The sequence below is a fragment of the Vanacampus margaritifer genome, chromosome 6 (assembly GCF_051991255.1).
Source record: "Vanacampus margaritifer isolate UIUO_Vmar chromosome 6, RoL_Vmar_1.0, whole genome shotgun sequence".
Lineage (NCBI taxonomy): Eukaryota > Metazoa > Chordata > Actinopteri > Syngnathiformes > Syngnathidae > Vanacampus > Vanacampus margaritifer.
In genome coordinates this window covers 7,000,095-7,023,318 of record NC_135437.1, presented here as the reverse complement: position 1 = coordinate 7,023,318, position 23,224 = coordinate 7,000,095, and the positions used below count along the sequence as shown (strand labels likewise).

The window sequence follows — 23,224 nt, the reverse complement described above, 5'->3', positions numbered from 1 at the left end:
GGTTAGTGGTCCGACAGGCATGACGGTGAAGAGAAACTGGGTCACCGATTGAAAATCGTTTATGTCACAGTTCTTTTACTTTCTATAACACATTACCCAGTGGCCTTCAATGGATAGTCAAATCCTAGCGGACCAAATGTAAGTATTAAATGAAAACCAGCATGCGTAGTGTCTGTGTTATATATCGAAGACTTTTCTGCTTCTCCGGGGTTCATCCATGATGTATGTCGTCGATGTTTTCCCAGCGTTGGGAAGGAGGGACATTAGCTCGCTGGCCAATTCTTGACAGCGAGCGTTCCGCGGCTAGTAGTCAAATGCTATTATTAGTCTATTGGGATAAATTATAACGTGGCGAAATTAACGCAAAATTACCATAGGTTGGCTTTACGTTTATATGGCTAACCAAATCTTAAAAAGCAGCTCTGGAATTTGTAACCCCTGCCTGTATGTTTGTTAAATAGTGCCGTGTCCGGTGCTAACGACCAGGTGAACAATGCTACCTAAAGCTAACACGCTAGCTTTGTAAACAGGCCTTCGCGAGCAACTAGTGCACGTTTTCTTCGACAGCATCGTCTCTGTTGCGAAAACTTCAAGAGCCTACATGAACTATTTCCGTAAAGCACGGGGCGAGGTGTGGTGGCAGCCCACCCTTAACCTCGAAATGCCTCGATACGACAGGCTCATATTTGGTAATGAAAGTCGCGACAGTGTTGGTTGGCACTAGCTATGAAAATATGACGCCAGCACGGTTGGTTCTCTCTGCAGATGTTTCCATATGATGTTCATAAATTCTGGGTTTTAATATGTAACTGTAGTGGCTTCGGAGGAGACTCACGATTCCAAATGTTTCAAGGCTTATTTATGCTTTAGTGTTACACTTGTATTCGTCCACTTGAAGCCTGCATGATCAGATTTTTTGTTACATTTGGGCTGTTACACATTTTTCTTGTAATTACACATTTTTCTTGTAATTAGTGATCACAGCCCATGTCATGCATTCATAGCCGATGCTTTGAAAAGTCAGTTTAATAATTTTCGCTGTAGGTAAGTTTTGTTTTTGTTTGGTATTTTGTGAACTTTTTTGGGGGGGAGGAAAGATCTCTGTTGTTCGGTCGGCATTGTTGCCAATACCCAGAATAGCAACCGTCATTGTCATCAATCTTGCCAGGAAGGCATCATGATCAGAGAAATGTCCCTGTGACTCAGCAGAACAGTACCATAAGTAATTGGTTATAATAAAAAAAAAATCATATGCACAAAACTTTGTGTTGCTTGTAGCTCACAAGCTACACTTTTTGTAATCACACTATTAAATTGTTATATCATATGTAATGAGCAGAACACGAGTCACAGTTTTATTTGGGTCACATTCAAGTTTGTGGTAACTACACAGTACCAGATATATCAACATGGGCCAAATATTGTGTCTTGTTGAAGTGGTGGCATTTAAAAAAATCATAGGTTGGATGTCAGTTTTATTTGAGCCACACTTGGAAGTAATATTTATTTAGATGCGGAGCAGGATTGGAATATTTTAGGAAATGTGTACTACCAAGCAAAACCAGTTTAAAGAGATTACAGGCATCAGAACAAAGACAAAACAAGATAATTACAACTGCCAACATGTAACATAACGAGTGATTTAAAGTAGTTCCTTTCCTCATGTTTGCAAATAAATAGTCGTAGTTTATTGGTGGTGTATGGAAATAGTTGGCTGCGGTGTAAAAGTTGCACTGCATCATATTGACTGTTGAGAGCTTTTTTTGTTAAACTTTGGTTACTTCATTTTGCAACATGAAATGGTCAAATTGTTAACAGCAGCTCTTGATGTTATTAGAGGCTGATTGTTTTGTTGAACAACTTTTATGGTACATGTCACATGATATTCAGTATCATAAAAAAAAAAAGGACAATGCCCCTTGGAATGATGTCCACATGCATTTCTATGTTTACAGGCAGCAGATCACTAAGTGTGCCAAATAAAGAACAGTAATTTTTTTTGATTGTTAATATAAATATGAATCTCATCGCCCAAACCAACAGAGTTGCTTTAATCTTTCATTTTATCATTGTTCTGATCACATTTTATTGCCTCATTTTAATTTTGCAATAATTGTGCTTTTTTAAAATTTACTGCTGTACAAACTGAAAAAATAGTTTAGCACCTAATTATTTCCACATTTACTTGTAATTCTGCACAGAATATTTTAGATTAGAATATCAATGGTATTTCTCAGAGAAGCCATGACAGCTGTATTTGGATCTAAAAATGTGAACACAATTTGAAATTCCTCATTCTTGTTCAAAATGGTAAAAAACTGAGAGCTTGCTGAAACTTGTGAGATTAAAGCACATCATGACGTTGAATGATTTCTGACAGTAATAGTTAAATGGTGCAATTTCTTTTACCCTGTATTGTTCGGGAAAAAATTTGAGTGCAAGTCACACACGTGTGAATTGTTGATTATTTTTGGGGGGGTTGTTTTTCAGTTATTCTTGAATTTTTCTTTGTTGCTGACAAACTCTTACTTTACACTTCAGCCCATTTATCGGTAATATAGTGAAACGGACTGAAAATGTGAACATTAACACAAGTTGATTTAAAGTGTATGCCCCTTGCATCCCTAAAATTTCAGCCTAAGGGTCACTGTACTCATAGTTAAAAAAAGAAAGAAAAAAAGTTAGTCTAATTTGAATCCTGGTGCTCACCCAAACCACTGGACCAGTTTAGCTAAATTACCGTTAAAGCCCATTATTAAAGTTCTTGTGTTACCAGTATCATTTGGAGTTACTCACACGTGTGGCGAGAGCATATTAATAACACCTTTGTTCCTTGTGTTAGCTGTCTTTTCTTCAACTGTGTGAGTAATGGATATTTTCTCTTTTTCTACTGTTAATAGTGTTGGTCCACGGACAACGGTGCCATAAGCACTGTGGGTCGAATGGGAGTGGCAGCCCTACTTATTGGTGTTAGAGATTAGAGAACCCCCCTGGTGGCCCAACATGTTTTTGTAAAAATGTAAAAAAGGTTTTAAATTATTCCCATTTATTCATGATATTATAAGCCATTTACGTAGAGTCTCAGGCGCAATCTTAAAATGTGGTTTTAACAAACACAAAATACAATAAAAATACATATCAGTTGTTTTCACAGTTGTAAAGAATGCATGTTTATTCGCTTAGATTAATCAGATCTGAAATGTCAAAACTGCATCTTTCAGAGTGGCCTTTTATTGTGGGCAGTCTATGGCACACCTGTGAGGTGGGATGGATTATCTCGGCAAAGGAGAAGTGCTCACTATAACAGATTTAGGGTGTGTGAACAATATTTGAGAGAAATGGTGATATTGTGTGTGTGGAAAAAGATTTAGATCTTTGAGTTAATCTCATGAAAAATGGGATTAAAAACAAAGGTGTTGTGTTTATATTTTTGTTGCGTATATTTGTAATGTCATGAAAAAGAAAGAAACTACTGGTGTACTGAGCAACAGATGTCGAACAGCTCGGCCAAGGGTAAATGACAGAAACATTTTGAGAGCTGTGAAGAAACACCCAAAGAAAAAAGTGTCAACCTCCACAGGGTGTGTGTGAATGCATCATCATAATCCACTGTTTGAAGAAGAATTTGTGAGATTTAATATAGGCTAAAGTACAGATGTAAACCACTCAGCAAATAATTTGAAGGCCATATTGGATTTTGAAAAGAAGTACGGTGATGAGCCGTAATGGTTTTGGAACAAATTTTATGGACTGATTAGACTCGGGTCAAAATCTGGAGATAGAAAGTTGTTGTTTTTTTTCACCAATCCGCAGATTGTGTTAAATGGTTAAATGGATATGGTTTGGATCGCAAGCTGTAAAATCCATTTAACCATTTATTTCACATCTGCATCTGTTTTAGTTGAATGAAGGTGGGAAGTTTTTTTGTGCCTGAAAGAAACATTTGTTCATGAATAGGCTTGTTGCAGGTTTTCTGAATGGGTGTCGACTGTAAAACAGGAAAATGAAACTTAATGACTTGTTGACGCAGTGATTTTAGGAAAGAATAGATTTGGGATGGAAATTGAGGCTGGCCTTGCTGACCCAGTTTTTACTCCAGCACTAGTTCTTTTCTGTGAGCCTGGCACTGTGGTTTTCTTCTTCCTAGCCTAGATCCTTGTTTTAGTAAAATTTAATAATCCAGCCTTTCTTTAACTGCCAGTCTGACGCTTCTTACTACAGTAGTACTTTTCGTGTACTTAAACATTCTTGTCACTATATTCCTTTCAAATCCCCACCCCTTTCAATTCTGAACATACTGTACAATACTTTCTTAGTTTTTTTTCTCTCTCTCTCTTTTTTAATTTTTTTTTTTTATAAACAATAGAGGGGATTTTGTCTCAAAGATGTGATGTTATTTATCCTATGCATTATCTAGCAGTAACTAGGCTCCCTCCCTGTTTCTCTGTGTTATTCCAGCTGCATTCAGTCTTGCATTATGGTCAAGATATTTTATGTAAAGAATACGTCTAGATTAATTGCAAACACATATTGGGGAAAAAAGGCGAAACTGGCCGAAATATAGACATACATAGATAAATTGTAATGGTGCTTTTTCTTGTATGGAACTTTGAAGGTGAATTATGGAATTTCCTGTCTTTTTTTTTGTTTTTTTGTTTTTACTGGGGATTGCCACCTCTGCCCTAAAGCGCAACAGCAGCCTCTGTGTCGTTTTTTGTTTGTTTTCTTGAAGTCTGAGGCTGAGCTGGAGTTTGGGCTCTGCTCGTTCCCTTCCCTCTTGTGTCATATGCTCGCTAACACCACACTACATAGCTGAGGGGACATGCGTGACATCAACCTCCACAGCAACACTCCACAGTTGAGGGGAAGATAAAAACTCATAGGCGCAGTCACAGTCATAAAGCCACTTTGCAGTCATCTGGGCATTGGTGGGGCATGCATGATGTAGAAAAAGCTTTAACAACATTTTCAATACCGGAAAGCATCTTTAAGTATCTTGCACTTGAAATTCAGTCTGTAATCCAGCATTGTTATTTTGAAATAGAAGGGTTTTGATTTCATTCTCACTGATCTTTTCATCTTTTTTCCAGAATTACACTTGCTTCACCTGTTACTTAGGGATCAGACCAGATTGGGAGCACATTACTTATCTACCAGAGACCACACAAGATTGAGGCCGACCACACTGCTCTATATAGTACTCGGCCAGTCAAGGGGACCTGTTCCTATTTCTTATCGAGGTAACTCAAATGTCTCTTTCACACTCTCATATCAGAAACACTTTGTGGTTCATCACTTACCTTAATTTTCCAAAATTCTTGTTCCATGCATTCGATTAATATAGCATTGCATACGACCGGTTTAGCTAGCTTGCTGACCTAACAGTAATCCTCATATTTTCACAATACTAGACTAATATAAGTAAGAAAACTTACCCGGCAGTACAAGAGCACGACTGGTCCACAATGCTGTGCTGGTTACATCTGAGGTAGAGGTCATGGGGTTTCTCAGATTTAGCTTGCGACCTGTATGCTTTTGCCTAAATAGTTGTAGTTTCCCCTTCACTGGATAATTTAATATTATGAATATAACCCTCCACAGCGTATTGTAAACCCATTTGCCTCGATCTGGAGGATATTGCACTGGTATTGCTTCAAAAGAAATCACCAACACAGTCTCCTCGTCTTGGCTTGTGCCATCGCAGTCACCAAGCTTGACGGACTAGCAACAGTAACTAAGGGGGGGCGGAGCTTTTGCGAAAGATCAATAGGCTGCCACCTATTTTTCATAACATAGCTGTTATAAAATGATCTATACTTAATCATAGAATATAATTGCGCATATATATTTTTTAATTTAATGCTGTACAAACAAACTGAAGAAATAGTTAAGGATGGCGGTTGGTCGATGGCGACGGAGCGGCAAGCGGTGTGCCGGTGGTTCCAGGTGGCGGCGATGGCAGCGACGGCCGAGAAGCCCGACCGTCGCGCCCCGTGGGACCTCCGCCTCGCTCGCCGCTGCCTTGTTTCGGCCTCTCCTTTCCCCCACGTCCACTCACTGGGGCGTGAGCGGAAATAACCAGTGTTGTTGAACGGCTGCGGTTATTTAATCTTGACGTTTAAAAACCATGGTTAACCGTAAAACCGGTTAATTGCTGCACCTTTAGTGCACACAAAAGGCGCACCTCACTATTGGGCGCACCGTTGATTTGTGAGAAAATTTAAGACTTTTAAAGTGCGCCTTATAGTCGTGAAAATAGTTTATTATTATTATTATTATTATTTTTTACATATTTTGTTGTTGCCGCATATTGAATCAGTACGAGAATATTACGCGCTGTAATATTGCGATTAATCACCGAATTTATTTTTTAAAAAAGGATACTTGACTGATTGAGCCATTTTCAGCTGTTAAAAGTTAATATTTTGTCCATAATTAATTTGATAACTTCATTACTATTCATGTACAATTAACACCTTTAAAAACTAATTTTTTTTACTTGCTGTCAACTGAAGATGGCAACACGCGTGCTGAGGAAGTAGGGAACAAACAATCACCACACTTGTTTTCTGGAGTTGGTCAGCAAACTGAGTCGTGATTGGTCGTTACCGACCTCCTCAGCACAGGTGACGTCATCTTCAGTTGACAGCAAGTGGAATTTTTTTTTTTTTAAAGCATTGTACATGAAAAATCAAAATTAAGTTATCAAATTCATTCTGGACAAAATATTAACTTTTTACTGCTGAAAATGGCTCAGTGAGTCAAGTATCCCCTTTAACACCCTTAGCAAGAATTATTTTCCTGTTGATTCCACAAACAATAGAGCTGACTACATGATGTAATTCTATACTACGTGCATTTTTCCATGTACGTTTTCAGATGCAAAGCATAGTTGCAGTCAGACGGTTTATTTATTTTTGTCTCTTTGTTTGTTTGTTTGCTTGCAGTTGAGGGCTCAAGAGTGGATGGAAGGAGATGATTTTAACACAGAGGCTGTGATGAACATCTGTGGTGAGTCACTGAAATATCTTCTAATTCGTAGATTAACACTTTAGCTGTTCACAATGGGTGCTCCTGCAAGCCTTTGGCCTATAGTTTTCAGACTGGATTTGGGTTCGAATATCCTGCCCTCCCGCTCCAGATGTGACGTAATGTGAGCATTGTGTACGTGAAGAAGGGTGTGTGCAGTTTCATTTTTCGTCAACAGATGGTAGTCACAATTCTAAATAGAATTTTCTGCGTTTAGTAGCTCTAACAGACTTAAGAGACACAATACCGGACTTTTGTATAATTAACGAAAAGGAATAAATTAAGTAATACTGAAATTGAAAAAAAACGTTTTTGTAAACTGGATAAAATAGCGTTTAAAAAAAGTATTTGTTTAGTTTTTAAAAATAACTGAAACATATTTGCAAAATAAAACCGCATATTTACAGCGAAAATGGCCTTCATTTCTTCTTTGTCAGTTAATTCCATACATAAGCTTTTAAGAATGTATTAACTTAGACTTGGCCGGTTTTACGCTTGTGTGTTTTAGTACAGCGTAAGCAGACTGTTTTTTAAATTTTTATTCTTGATTTGTTTTTATTCGTGATTTAAATGAAGAGTCTACATTGATTGGGATTGAAATGACGACAAACCAGATTTACACAGACTGTTATTAGAATAATGATCTACCAGTTTAATAATAATTATTTAAAAATAATCCTTACTTTCTAATGTCATTGTTAAGCATGTTGGCAACTAAATCACTGCATCTGCCATGTCATTACTCGTCTGATTGAGCGTACTTGGAGAATCATAGGCCGCTAAACAAACGGTCTACATCTTGAGGAACGTGTTGTTTTTATTTGATCATAAGAGTATAAAATTTTGCAGTGTAGCATTCCTATCTGCTAAAAACAAAAGTTAGGGTGCATTCCGTAACGGCAAAATACATATTAAAAGTGGAGTTTTATGGTGTACTGTCTTGAGCAACAGATTTTCTACAATCTCATCAGACGTATTAATGCCTACATGTTTTCCTCAGCTGTGGTGCCATATCAGCAATTGTGCTTTTTTCTGTCAGATGACCTGATGGCAGACCAAAGGATGGACATCTCCTCTACAATGACTGACTTCATGTCCCCCAGCTCTACCGACCTCATTTCCAGCTCTATCAGCACTCCTGGCATGGACTACACTCGGAAGAGGAAGGGCAGCACCACAGAATATCAGTGAGTAAAGAAGGAACAACAACGAAGAAAGAAAGAAAACGTAAAGAGAAAACAAAAGTGTATGTATAATATACATGCATACGTAGTGGCGGACTTACACTTTATTCCCTGGTGCATAGTTTTCGCAACAAGAAATAATTGAATGACAAACTCTACATGCTTTTTTTCCAATTGATTTTTTTTGTGAAAAAATTATTAGCATTTGCAGCATAATTGTGTGAAGAAAATTGAAGGTCTGTAAACATGAATACACAATAAGAACTGACCTATCAATTTGTGTTTCTTTGCAGGATCGATGGCTTCTCATTTGAGTAAGTTCAAACATTCAGCAATCACAATGCATTGAATATATTAGATTCAGTGGATTCTTTATAAACGTAAACTTACTGTACTGAGTGAAAAAAATATATACCAAGCTTTCCTGCACTTTTGCATTTTATTTGAATGTTCCTAAAATTGGTATTGTCTCTCCTCCTCATTAGTGATATGGACCCAGACAAAGATAAACTGGGAAGGTAAGATGCCGTCATTGCATAAAATGTTACATTCAGTAATACATTTCTGAAAAAAAAAATGTAGGGTCTGTACTTAAAATACATAGGAATTGTTGACTTGTGATGTGGCAGTATTAGTCAACGAATCATTTGCTTAGCCTAGAGCAGGTGAATGTGCAGCACGCTCACATACCGTACTTCCTCTCACAGTATATTGGCCAGGGGTGTTTATTTATCAAGTGCACATAGGGTATATTTGTATATATTATATTAGGTGGAGGCCTTTTTATACAAGGTGGCGTTGCCACACGTTGTAAGATAATCTTCACTACTGCTCAGAGAACCTAGGACATGCAATTTTTCAAATTTTTATAGTGAGAGAGTTGGTAACAAGAGTTCAAATGGACTCCTTAATTTGTTTAATTTCTCTGACCTGAGCCAATTACATATTGTAGCTCCCATTTTTCCTGTAATTAAGTAACTTTGCCTCTTAGTTATGGGAGGGGGTCTATTTGTTGGGCAGACAGTGCAAAGATGGTTGTGTACACATTATTCTAAACCACTAACTTTAAAATAAATAAACAATTAAAAAAAAAAAACAAATTGGGACATGCTTCTACTTCCCCATTTCGTAACCGATTCTCATTATTCCAACTTCACCATATTCCAAAGATTCATGCCTTGTGGAGTACTATTTTTCTCATTTCAACATTTTACAGTTTTCCCAAAATGTCACATTTTGCACAACAAAAAAATCCTATTCATTCCCATCGAAACATTCAACAAACACAAACTAACTAAAACCTGCAGGGTTCCGACCCTAGAGGACCTGGGATTGCACAACCCTGCTCTAGATATTTATTAATTTACCTGCTAATTTGCTGATTTGACTTCTGTAAAAAATGTACTGTACACCAAAGCGTTTTTTTCTGGTGTATGTTGCTTACACAATACTAGCTTAGCAATTAACATTGCCCTTTTGTCCTCCCTCTGTCCGTGATTCTACTCCTCGCTTGCCTTTAGCGATAATGCTTATTACAAATGAATCTTATTTGCCGCCACGTAGGTGATGATTAATTACTTTGGAGAGAGGCTCTGCACTGCGGGAGAATGGTGTTTAGCTGTGCCAATTAGCAGGCGCAGCTCGTAGCTTGTGCCTCGGTGTGGTGCGTGTCACTGCAAAGTATTCCCCAGTTAGCAAGCAGCAGCTCGGTGCTGGTTGGTTTGCATGACCTGCCATGAGTTTCATGTTGCTTCAGATTGGTGACCTTGGCGGAAGAGAAGGGAGACAGCATTTATGTGTGAGATAGTTGATACACCAGAATCTAGGTCAGTCAGGACTGCTGCTGCTGCAAAGAAAAAACAGCTTTGACAATCACGTTATTAGGTTTTCTGGAATCGTGATAATGATCAAAAATTGTTCAGCCCTAATTTGTACTGTCAAAATATATAATTTGGCCAGGAACGTCAACTCTTGAAGAATATTTGTGACCTTGTATTCACTGCACATATTTTTCTTTTCTCAGTGACCATCCTGGCCGAATAAAGAATGCCAGGTATATAACTTTTTTTTTTCTCTGTTGTTGTGTGTTGCTTTTCCGCCCACATAAATTGTCGTTTTGCCTGATTAGAGACGATGTGTTTAAGAGTCATTAATCAGGAGAGTAGAGCTCTGGAAAGATGTGAGTGTAATGCTGAAATTAAAGATTGAACAGGTGATCATGGTAATGTTAAAGGTATGTTTCTCAGGTCTTGAATATGAAATCAGACTGAGAGATACATTTCACATTCCTACTTTTGTCATTCTTTTTAGGTCGTTAAGACTGCTGTATTTTTCGGATTGTAAGATAGTTTAAGTCACACCAGTCGAAAAATCCATCATCGAGTATGTCACATTTTTTGGAAAGTGTAAGACCAAGAACAGAAAAGCTTGGACTTTCACGCAAAATGCATATTCCATAAGTGTGGATATGTTAGAAAATGCACTCCGAGCACGCATTGCATCACTATGATTATTCAAAAACATTTTTCAAATGTGCTGTTTGGTTATTCAGCGTGCCCCAAAAAAGGAGACCACAGTTTGTGTGTCAGGCAGTACAAGTTGAGACGCTTAGCCTGGTGGGTTTGTTTGAAACGTATCCACTTCCTGACATTATCACTGGATGCCCATCAGAAACATAGAGCTATGATTAAATCCTTTGTTTTGAAAGGGGAACCACCAATAAACATTTTCAAAAGTTTGGAAAACCTTTATGTATACAAGTCGCACATCAGTATAAGTCGCAGGACCAGCCAAACTATTTAAAAAAAAAAAGTGTGACTTACAGTCCGAAAAATTTGGTAATGGTTAGTGTCTTTTAATTGCCATCCCTCTATTAACTCTTTGACTGCCAGACGTTTTCAGAAACGGGATGTCGCCAGTGCCAGCCGATTTAAGCATTTTGACTGATCTTTCAAGGTCCACAGAAAATGTTGTGTTTGGACTATGGAAACACACATACTACCAAATGAAAGATTGAACTCTCATCTTTCATCAGAAAAAAAAGTTTGTTTCTACCTTATTCCGTTCTTCAGTAATCAACAATAGAAAATGGTTAGTTTCACCGAAATGCTCTGTTTTGAAACAAAAATCGGAGAAAAAGCTTTTTGTGAAACGATGTTATTTCATGCACTCTAGTGAATTGTACACTTCTTTTTGTCCATGAATGATGCCACAAACACCTAAATAGTGCTTTACTTCTGTAAAACGCTATCACCAACAATGAAAAAGTGTTTTTTGGTTGCAAAATACGTTTATTTCCATTCAACAGTGTAACAATTTGACAAAACAATTTCGCAAACTATTTACAAATGTGTGCAACTGTGGTACTATTTACAATTATGTGGATGTTTCAAATACAGTTTTTCTTTTTGTAACGCTCCCATGCGTGCAAGGAGACGCAGCAGGATTTGCACAACAGACTAGTTTCACTTGCGATGGCTCCTTTCGCGTGCAGACGTTACACTTTCTTGACGGCCTTTTTTTCCGGGGAATAGCAAGTAGCAGACTGTACCCACTACTCCGATGAATATGCATTGGACTCGGGGCACTCTTCGTCGTCCGATTGAACGTCCGCCTGAGCGTGCTCGGTTGTGCTCCGCGTATTCCGGTGTTAGCATCGCTAGCCGGTGAACCTTTATGACGTCGTCATAGCCGCCGCGTCAACGCTTGCAACTTCAGCGTCAACCTCGGAATTCCCAAGTGTGAGCTGCTTGCAACCGGTCGCCATTGTTCGCTTCTTCAGCCATCTAGCTCCGCCTCACGTCTTCTACTGCCGCGTCAATACTTCCAACCTCGGAGTCACCACCATCATCATCGATATCAATGTGCTCTTTAGCGTTGGTCGATGCTTTTCGTCTTTGAAAAAAACTGCTCAAGCGTGAGCTGCTTGCAACCGGTCGCCATGTTCTCTTCCCTTCCCCAGCCATTGTCCCCTCTAGCTCCGCCTCACGTCTTCTACTGACGTCTACCCAATCTTGTCAAAAGAGAGTAATTCCTGCCATTTAGGGGCCAAAAATAGTCATTAGGCGAACTAAATCTGCTTGAAACTTTCACCACAGCTGGCCAAGGCTTTCCTCCACCTGTTTCCCCCCCAAAAAATAAAAAAAATTGGAGAACGTCTTTTAACATCCTTGGCGGCCCTCCGTAGGTTTTTACTAAACGTCATTTAACGTTTTTTGGCAGTCAAAGAGTTAAAAACATAATTTCAAATTGACAAAATGCACAAACATAAATTATGTTTCAGTGACTGTTGGAAAATAGGCAGAAATGTTGATCACGTGTTAATGCTTAAATTTCCTCTATGCTTCTTCACAGAGAGGCTCACAGCCAGATTGAGAAACGGCGAAGGGACAAGATGAACAGCTTTATTGATGAGCTGGCATCACTGGTGCCCACTTGTAATGCTATGTCCCGTAAACTGGACAAGCTCACAGTTCTTCGCATGGCTGTTCAGCACATGAAGACACTCAGAGGTTAGAATGGACTACAATCACTTACTACTGATTGTTGTATAATATACAAATAAATAACTGCCTTAAACGCATTGCATTATATACATATGTGTATATTTTCTAAATTGATACGATACATCCCTGTTGCTCAAGACAAAACCACTAATTTATTATTATTTTTAATTAAGAGTTTAAAGTTTGTACACACCTGGTGGAAAAAAATACTCAAATATTACATCACTATTATAACAATAAAATAAAAAAAACAGATGTCCTTATAATTTAAAGTTTGTTTTTAGTTTGAAGTTGTCATCCAGCCACGTGGTCAGATGACATCACGTCCATAAATAAGCAGTGCAGCTTATGTACTGTACATATTTTCATCTATCAGTGTATGGAATGGTACATCACATTGTATTTTGCTGGCAAACATACATACACAAAATAGCAGCGTCTCGAAAGTACAAATGATAGCAGCAAGTGGTTTATTAGACGACAAAAGCCAGTGACCTCAACAAAAGTAAAGGGTTGGTCAACAAGCCCCCTTTATTTCCATGATGAAATCACAGATCGTTTAGCCGTTGGGTCATCTCTGGCAAAGAAAATGTTTGCACTTTTCAAATGCAGCAGCGATGGGAACAAGCCCCAAATTTTTCTTAGTGGCTGGTTTCGGGGCAGTTTCTTTATCAGTGGAGGCTTTCAAAACACTCATAGTGATGGTGATGTTTTAAATGGCTGATATATTTGGTGCAAATAGCATGAAAATGTCTTCCTGGGAAAACAGTCAAATAATATCACATGATCGATTCCATGTTTGTTTAATGTGAGCACAATGCACTTTTAAGAAAGGAGCGATTGATTTGCTCAATGAAGACTCCCACATGATCAACGCCATGTTTGTTGTGAGTGATGGTGAGCAAGCTCAGAGGAAGAGATTTTACAACGGCCAAATTCAACTGATAGGAGTGCATGATTTCTCCAACCAAACGTACCGAGAGCAAAGTATGGCTTATGGATTCTCATCTTCATTCTTGGATTTTTTTTTAATGTTATTGGATTTACCAATATGAAATCATAATTCCTAATATTGGCCCACTAATTATCATGTCAATATTTATTGTGCATCCCTACTTAAGACTAATCTGCAGTAAGCAATGAGTATTGTAAATGTTAACAAATTATTGCATACTATTATTCCATTATTTTTAAATCAGTTTCCAAAATGTCAAAACACCAAACTTATTATTATTATTATTTTTTACAAGTTTAACAATTTTCGAAATTTATTTTAAAACAACTTTTGGATGACGTTTGATGTCAAAATATGAGCACATAGCCATTGGTCCTTCTTTTCAACAGTTATTGTTTTAGTCGGATCAGTCACCCAAGACATCAACTTTTGATCAATCTTTTCCCCTCGCTCCTAATCAATCATCACGTCGTTGCGACTACTAGTGTTAATTAAATTGCAATAAAGTATCAAAAATGAAACTACCGGGTACATGGCCAGGTAGAGAAAGTATATTCAATAGAAATGTTTTAAATGATTCCTGGTTTGTAATAACATTGTTTACTCTTGCGTGCAGGAGCCGCAAATCCATATACAGAGGCCAACTACAAACCTTCCTTCCTTTCAGACGATGAGCTGAAACATTTGATACTAAGGGTGAGTGCTACACAGTCGTGAAACCTCAAACTTTCAGGAACTGTAGAAAGACCACTGGAAAGTCTGAAAAAAGTGTATAATACATCATGAAACTATTACTCATTTTCAACATTGCAAGACTATAATGAATTTGTTTGAAAGAAAATCTGAATTTTTGTGTGTGCATGTTGACATCCCTTTTGCAATCAGTGGCCCACAGTTGGGAGTAATCTGTTGTTTTATGCCATAGAAAATATTAACCCTTAAAGGAAGATAAATAATTTATTGAGGGAAAACAATCTGTTTCTGTACTCATTTGTTTAGCACTGTATGTTGAACTGTTTCCAAAATTGATATGCTGTAGTATCTGTTTCATAATGCAGGCTTCTGATGGTTTCCTGTTTGTGGTTGGATGTGATCGAGGAAAGATTCTTTTTGTTTCGGAATCTGTTTACAAGATTCTTAACTACAGCCAGGTATGCATTGAATATGTACAATATACCAAATAAAATACTTGTGATGTTATAAAGCTTGCGATGTATCTTGTCAACCTCTACAAGTACAAAATAATTCTCACTTGTTTGTTTGTGTTTGACATTGTCACTCTTAGTAGTCTATGTATAAACCTACTCAATAATGCTACAGAAACACATTGTAAGACATGTAGTGTGATTTGGTGTAATAACCAAGTGACACAAATGACATTTACCTATTGCTTTCTTTTTTCAGAACGACCTCATAGGTCAGAGTCTCTTTGACTACCTACATCCTAAGGACATCGCCAAGGTCAAAGAACAGCTGTCTTCTTCTGATACAGCCCCACGAGAGAGGCTTATTGATGCTAAAAGTAAGCCATTATTTGAGCACCTCTGGATATAATCGTTAATGTAGCTATGATGCGGAATATCAGCGTGCCGTGTATACTGAACATTAAGCGAATATCAAACATACAGCAAACTTTTAGCCGCTTGCATCGAGTAATATATGTGATGCTGGCGTTAGTGGTGTCTCGCCGTTTACTTCCTTTGTCAATGGTACAGTGCCTGTTTGTTAGCAACAACAGTGCTTGTAACAGTGCGCAAACAACATATTCCACATGAAAAAGCGCACACGCCTGTTTTTTTTTCTCTTTTTTTTCCATGAAGGAATTCCATAGTTCTTTAATCCCTGCATAAGCGCGTTGCGCACCCGCTTATAGTTTTGCTTTTCAATGTGTCCATATGACTCGCCAAAAAACACACATTTTAACTCGCAAACTGTGACGTGTAACCATTTATTTTTCGAAACCATAATATATAAAGTATGTGTGTACATGTATATACAGTATATTTTTGTAGATATGTACATGTGTATATATACAGTATGTTTATGTAGGTATGTATGCATGTATATAAATATGTATGTATGTGTATATGCCCATATATTTCTGAATAATTTTGTTTGCTGTAGCATCAAAAAATGTTTAATGCTCATCTGGCTTTTAGTTTCTAAACTTTTATTTTTTTATATTTTTTTGCAGCTGGTCTTCCGGTGAAAACAGACATCACACCAGGGCCATCTAGACTTTGCTCTGGTGCCAGACGGTCATTTTTCTGTAGAATGAAGTGCAACAGGCCATCTGTCAAAGTAGAGGATAAAGACTTTCCCTCAACCTGCTCAAAGAAAAAAGGTAGTGTTTCGCAATCAATTCCCTGTACTTGATATGCTGCCATGGGATTTATTGCAATTGTTTTATTTCTAGTTAATCTTTTTCCTTTGTCGTCATAATTTTGATATACACTAATTTTAGCTGCCACCTTGTGAAAATTATTGTCCCTCTTTCTATTTTTAAAATGCCACATCCTTGTTATGACCAGGACTCACGCTTCACTTAGCACATGGGTATTACACAACAAAGGAAGTTGGCCTCTTTAAGTGTATATCTATTTAATTATACATCCGTCCATTTTCTGGAAAGATACAAATATAAAAGAAATGTAGTCCAGTGTTACATGGAAACCCTGATCTTAATGCAATTGTTTTTTATAGCATTGCATATGATTAGTTCGACAATAGTAATTGCTAACTGTCCATGATTAACCTAGTGTAATTTACTGTAGCATTTAGTACCATGAAACTGCAAAGATGGTGGGCCACATTTACTAACAGCGCATATGCACAATCTTGTGCTCCAATTGTAGTTTATGGATGTTTGACGCACAAATCTTACCAAAATAGCTTGTATATTTTCTGTCTCTTCCAATATAAATTTCATGAATTTTATTTTATTTTAACTACAAAAATGCCTTTTTGCTGTACTATAGTTATTCCTTTCTACTTGAACAACTCATGCTCATTCTTGGCTTTTGATTTATTTTTTTCTGTGCATGTTTTGCGTTCTACATTCTCTAATATTTAAGGAATTAAAAATGATTAACATCATTATTATACAGTGAGGTTAATAAGTATTTGACCACACTGCGATTTTGCAAGTTCACCCACTTAGAAATTATGGAGGGGTCTGAAATTTTCCTCATAGGCTGATTGATGTCCACTGTGAGAGACACAATCTAAAATTTATTTTAAAAAAATCCTTATTTACAGCACTAACATACAAATAAATTCTTTAAAAATCATACAATGTGATTTCCGTATTTTTTATTTTAGATTGTGTCTCTTACACTAGACATGGCACCTATGGGGAAAAATTCAGACCCCTCCATAATTTCAAAGTGGGTGAACTTGCAAAATCGTAGGGTGTTCAAATACTTACTTTCCTCACTGCAAAATATCAGCACTGTTGTTTGTTTGCACTCTTTTCCACTGGGAGTGCTAACATTGAATTCTGACTTGAGATTTTAACAATAAATGTTTAACTAGTTTTGTTTTATCTCTATTTTCACAATTAGCTTCTCTAGTAGAGTATATACGTAAATAAACTATTCAGAAGTGATTTATTTTTTAAATTATTACAAATGTTTTCATTTTATATTGTGGTAAATAATATCTAATGCTGAATGTAGCCCATTGAGTGTAAATGTTGAACTACTGTTGCTGAAGTGTTTTAACAAAAACTACATTATTATTTTTGACAAAAGTGGGAGGTTTGTTTAAAAACATTCAAATCATTCTCGTACAGTTTATGACTTGAAAATTATGCTCAGCGCAATTTGCATAGATTATAAATTCATAGAAGCACATAATTTGGAACACACAAGCTTGCCCAAATTTGGAATTAAGTGCTTTTGTAGCAAGCGGTCTACTAGAAAGTAACAAGATTGTTTTTCCTGCTGATTGGTTCATGAGGTACTTTGAACTCTGAGCACTCTGAAATCACTCTGCCAGCTCATCTCCTATTGAATTCACATTCATTTGTGACGCTGCTCTCGAATTGAAATTTTTTAAATTTTAACTCTTATATTCTTATTACAGCTGATCGCAAGAGCTTCTGCACGATCCATAGCACGGGATACCTAAAAAGTTGGCCGCCCACAAAGATGGGTCTTGACGAAGACAATGAGCCTGATAACGAAGGCTGCAACTTGAGCTGCCTGGTAGCCATTGGTCGACTACACCCGCATATTGTCCCCCAGCCCAGCTTGGCAGACATCAGGGTGAAGCCCACCGAGTATGTTTCACGGCATGCTATTGACGGCAAATTTGTCTTCGTTGACCAGAGGTAAGGCAAAGCTATGCAAATTATCAGATCAAACTTTTGCAATCTTCAAGATGTACTTTGTAACAGTTGGCCCAAAGATATCTTTACAATAGCCTTTTTATTTGACTATTTATGACTGAAACATTCGTAATTAGTAGATTAACACCTTAACTTTTCATAATGGGAACTCCTGTAAGCCTCTGGCCTCAGGTTTGAATTTCCCGCCCCCTGTCTGCAGATGTGATGTCATCTGCGCTTTGTGTACGTGAAGAAGGGAAAATGCATTTTAATTTTTCGGCCACAGGTGGCAGTAGCTATTCAGAATCAATTTTTTGGTGTTCAGTATCTTTAATATTTGATTTGTCACCACTTTCAAAACACAATTTCCTGATTGATCTTTAAACCTGTTTTGTTTGGGGATGTGTTGCAAGACGTACCCCAACTTTTTCTTCAAAAGTGTAAATTAGTCTGTGGAAGCTTTGGTTGAGGAAGCTAAGACGAGTCATGCAGGCTACTGGCCAAGTTTATCCCTGCAGGCATGTTCAACGATATGGATGGGTTCCTTTCACATTTGTACCGGTTCAGTTCCGATTCTCGGTACCTGGGAATTGCTACCAAGTACTCACCAGTACCAATTTTTCGGTACATTTGTTCAGTTGTTTGTGGTAATAAATGTTAATTTATTTAACAATAACCTCTAAAAAAAAATAAAAAAAATTCAGTTGAGCAATTATTTCTTAATGTACAACATTTGACAAGTAACATCATGAATTGAAAACAAATGAGCCAAAGATGGACTAAAAAAATAAAGGCATAACATTTTATAAATAACAAATGAAAAATGATACAAACAAACAAACATTACAAAATACAAAGTGCGAAGCGACATTCATTGCAATAAACATATGGGGATTTATGACTGTTTTTGTGATTATACTGTACATTTTAAAATTAGCTGTGAGTACTACATAAAGTCTACATTCTTTTCTCTCTCTCGCTCTCTCTCTCTCTCTCTCTCTTTTTTTTTTTTAAAGAGCAACGGCCATTCTAGCCTACCTACCCCAGGAGCTGCTAGGAACTTCCTTCTATGAGTATTTCCACCAGGATGATATCGGCCATTTGGCAGAGTGCCACAGACAAGGTATTTGAAAAATCGGATTAACTCAAATCAAGTAATCAACTGTCAAAAGTTTTAACACCTTGGTAACTTTTGATCAAAAAAGTATTCAGTGTTTTACTTTTCCCACATCTTGTTATATAACAGCTATTATTATTATTTTCCCCCTCAAAATTTTACACACAAGACCGATGATGCAGTGATTCCCAACCTTTGAGTCAAAGGGGTGATAACAAATCTGTTGTAGTGTACTTATTTATCAGAGTAGTGCATGTACCAGTGTTGTGCAACAGTGACTAAAACAACAAAGAGAAAGCTGAGGTCCCACAAATAAATTCATTTATTTATTCTATTTACTGTTATAGTGCTGCAGATGAGAGAGAAGATTAGCACCAACTCTTACAAATTCAAGATCAAAGATGGTTCTTTCATCACACTAAGGAGTCGATGGTTCAGCTTTATGAACCCCTGGACCAAGGAGGTGGAATATATTGTCTCCACTAACACCATTGTGTCGTAAGTGGCAGAGGACATTAGACAGGATATCAGAAAGTCTTGTGAAACGGATAATTTCCACATGGTTCTCTCTCTTTCTCTCTCTAGGTGTCCCGTGGTGGAAGGAACAGATTACAGTCAATCTGCTGCCTCCCCACAGAGTATGGACAGTGTTCTCCCTTCGGAGGGTAAGCTGAAAATGCTGTCTGGCATTATATAAACAGGCAACGGTTGCTACTGTCGACTTGTTAAAACCCTCCTCTTCTGGGTCGCTGTTGAACAGTAGGTGGAGGAAGACGGGCATTGCAGACGGTGCCTGGCATTCCTGGTGGCACTAGAGCAGGAGCTGGAAAAATTGGAAGGATGATCGCAGAGGAAGTGATGGAGATCCAAAAGTAAGAGCATATTGCTGTTGTAACATTTGTATTGCATCCTAAATGGGAATTCATAATGAGGAGGAGGCAGACGGCTTATGTGGTGTATGAGAAGCTTTATTTGCTCTTTTGATATTCATTTTTGTGTTTTCTTCCTATTGGCAAGTCATTCCCTGTTTTTGATTGTAGGATCCGAGGCTCCTCCCCATCCAGCTGCGGTTCTAGCCCGTTGAACATCACCAGTACCCCTCCACCGGACACCTGCTCTCCTGGGGGAAAGAAGGTAACACACAACCTTTTTTTAAATGAATTCATTTATTTTTGGTAACATTTTCACCTAAAAACATTGCATTTTGGGCACTGTGATATTGAGAACCGAATGTTCTCTCATCAGATTTCAACAGATTTTCACTTGGAGTAACCGATAAATTGTGTCATGTTGATAGATTCACAATGGAGGGACACCTGAGCTGGCCAGCACTGGGATCCTTCCTGGGCCTGATTCTGTCGGGTACCCCTACTCCAACCAGTCCATCATGAGTGAGTCTTTCACGCTAGCACCACACGACACAGCTTCTGTTGCGTTTCCATTGCAACAGGCGCCCAGCAAAAACTGGGAGGGTTTAGGGTGGGGTCACGGACTCAAATGGACAGAAGCTTTCACACCAGATATCCATTTCTAGGTTTAAGCTGGCGGGACAGCTGCCCGTTTGTCGTCAATGCAGAGTATTTTGTTGAACAGTGTGTTTGCGGAATAAGAAATAAACAATCAATCTCGGGGGTTTGAATCCAAACCTTCTCTAACATTTTGTTCAAACTGTTATGTCATCAATCCATAGTTATTTATTATTTGATAGTTATCGCAGCATACACAGGAAGTCCGCTAACCTGTTTTTTGGGTTTGGTCATATGGTGATACATATTCAACGTGTGACGGTGTCATTGTGATGTTAATTGCCCAACATGGCGGCACCCTGAGATTGCAATTAAGATTTTTTTTCTTAGATAACCTCTCTGTTATCTAAATCTGAGCTGTGATTGGTTGTTTCCTGTGCCCTGAGCAACTGTGATGACATTTTCAATTGACAGCAAATTGGAAAAAAATGGCTGGATTTTGCTGCTTAAAGGGGAAGCGAACCTTAAACATTTCTTGACAATAATATGTTATATATGACCTCACTAGTCTAAACATGAACATTCTGATTAATATTACATTTATGGAATATGAGTTATGAAGCAAAAGCTAGGGGGCGGCCCTTTTGCCACTTGCTGTCGACTGAAGATGACATCGCAGTTGCTCAGGGCTCAGGCAACGACCAATCACAACTCACCTGTTTCTGAAGCTGAGCTTTGATTGGTTGTTACCTGAGACCTGAGCAACTGTGATGTTATTTTCACTTGACAGCAAGTGGCAAAATGGCCGCCTTCTGATATTGATAAAAACTGCTGGATTTTGCTGCTTAACTCATTCTCCACTAACGCAATATTAACCACAATACCATATATAGATTAGTGAGGCTGCATTAAACATATTATTGTCAAGAATTTTTGGGGCGGTTGACTTCCACTTTAATTCAAATTCCTCAGACATAATATTAATCAGAATACTGTGTTAAGACTAGTGTGATCACATCCAATATATTATTGTAAAGCATATTTTTGGGTTGACTTGCCATTTAAACGCGTACACATTCAGTTGGACTAATTGTCTTTTGGTATCCCTCAATTCAGGCGACAACTCCCACCTGAGTATCGACATCATGGATGATCCCGGCTCCAGCAGCCCCAGCAATGACGAGGCGGCCATGGCTGTCATCATGTCCCTTCTGGAGGCGGATGCTGGCTTGGGTGGCCCCGTGGACTTCAGCGATCTGCCCTGGCCTTTGTGAGGAAGATGTGAGAGAGCGAGAAAGAGAGCGAGAGAGACCCCTCACAGCACCAGAGCCGCTGGTAGAGAGAGTTGAGTCAAGATGACATGGCTTTCCTGTTCAATATTCTTTGCTGTTTCCTGCACTCTGTTGCCAACTACACTGCAAACGTGTCATTCAGAATGAAACAGAAATGGAGATTTTCAACATAAGTGCTTCAAGGTGAAACCAAAAGATGTAAAGAATGAGCACTTTTGCAGTGGCAGTTACTTCCACACTTGGACTTTTCTCTAAATAGAGCAGTGAAGTTAGGCTAGCAGTGATGTGTCTGCTGACGGACAGGCTTCTTTCTAGAACTGGCTCTGGGCCTCTCAATCAGCTGCTGGGCCACAAGCAACACCAAACTCGGAAATGATCAGCGCTTTGAAGCGATATTAGTCATCGAGTGTACAATGTGGTGTTTTGGTTGACATGGGAAAATGGTCACAACACTTAACCTCTGGATGAGCGTTGCTATGGAGACACTTGACTCCCAACAATTCCACATGAAGGTGTATTCCAGTTGTGCGTATATCCGAAAAAAACATCTGTCTCTTGTTTCCTACTAGAACGTCCACTTGGTCAATTGCGGATTACGTCTGGGCTCGTTAAAAAAACAACAACAAAACATCTAAAAAGTTGTACTTAGTGGACCTTTTGAAGCTCAACCGTGTTTCTCTCGTGCACATTTTAGCTGCCGATCCTGATGGTGAAGGAAAAAAAACATTGTGGCCCTCCTGTAACTCTTCCACAAGCAAAGAAATTGTTCAGACGTGACGAGAGCAGTAACCTGCTGTGTTTAAAGGCCACACTCAGACCACACACTTTGCAATGCCCAAAAACACACACACAGTGCTCCTATCATTCAGTTTGACATTTGCACTTTGTCCAGGCAAGCTAATTAGCATCAAACTCGGACATTAAAGTTGTTGACTGAGTTGTCAGTCACTAAACTAATAAAAGACCTGATGGCTACACACTGTAAATCTGAACCCTAAAATGCAGACACTCACCCGGCACCCCACAATTTTTTTTATTTTATTTTTTTATTTATTTATTTTTTAATAGCCAGGGCACATCTATCAACAAATGAGTGTTAGGGCCACACTAAAAAGAAGATGTACGATTATTAATTTAGCTATTTTTGTTCTTTGTGGTCGAAAAAGGTAATGTTAAAGTATAAAGTTATTTTCTGAGAAAAAATGTATTCTACGTTTTTATTAAGTTATTTTTTAATAATATTATGAGAACAAAGTTGAAATTCATTATATTATTATTACTGCTTTTTTTGTGTCTTTTCCCCTAACAGTATCACTTTATTTTCGTAAGTATATATATATTTTTTT

General features: G+C 38.0%; 1 protein-coding gene across 1 annotated transcript in view; it reads left to right on the top strand.

Annotated features, from left to right (window-relative positions):
- Nucleotides 1-23,224, top strand: part of bmal1a (basic helix-loop-helix ARNT like 1a) — a 25,669-nt gene continuing 2,445 nt past the window's right edge. The window contains exons 1-20 of the mRNA XM_077567835.1: nt 1-138; nt 5,091-5,240; nt 6,948-7,011; nt 8,069-8,216; nt 8,507-8,527; nt 8,699-8,731; nt 10,237-10,266; nt 12,567-12,724; nt 14,290-14,369; nt 14,732-14,824; nt 15,078-15,195; nt 15,868-16,017; nt 17,760-18,006; nt 19,020-19,126; nt 19,468-19,618; nt 19,706-19,785; nt 19,881-19,992; nt 20,161-20,254; nt 20,418-20,511; nt 21,703-23,224. The exon at nt 21,703-23,224 is cut by the window's right edge and continues 2,445 nt beyond it. Of these exons, the coding sequence (XP_077423961.1) occupies nt 6,966-7,011; nt 8,069-8,216; nt 8,507-8,527; nt 8,699-8,731; nt 10,237-10,266; nt 12,567-12,724; nt 14,290-14,369; nt 14,732-14,824; nt 15,078-15,195; nt 15,868-16,017; nt 17,760-18,006; nt 19,020-19,126; nt 19,468-19,618; nt 19,706-19,785; nt 19,881-19,992; nt 20,161-20,254; nt 20,418-20,511; nt 21,703-21,860 (1,920 nt within the window). The 5' untranslated portion in view covers nt 1-138; nt 5,091-5,240; nt 6,948-6,965 and the 3' untranslated portion in view covers nt 21,861-23,224. The remainder of the gene's footprint in view (nt 139-5,090; nt 5,241-6,947; nt 7,012-8,068; nt 8,217-8,506; nt 8,528-8,698; nt 8,732-10,236; nt 10,267-12,566; nt 12,725-14,289; nt 14,370-14,731; nt 14,825-15,077; nt 15,196-15,867; nt 16,018-17,759; nt 18,007-19,019; nt 19,127-19,467; nt 19,619-19,705; nt 19,786-19,880; nt 19,993-20,160; nt 20,255-20,417; nt 20,512-21,702) is intronic.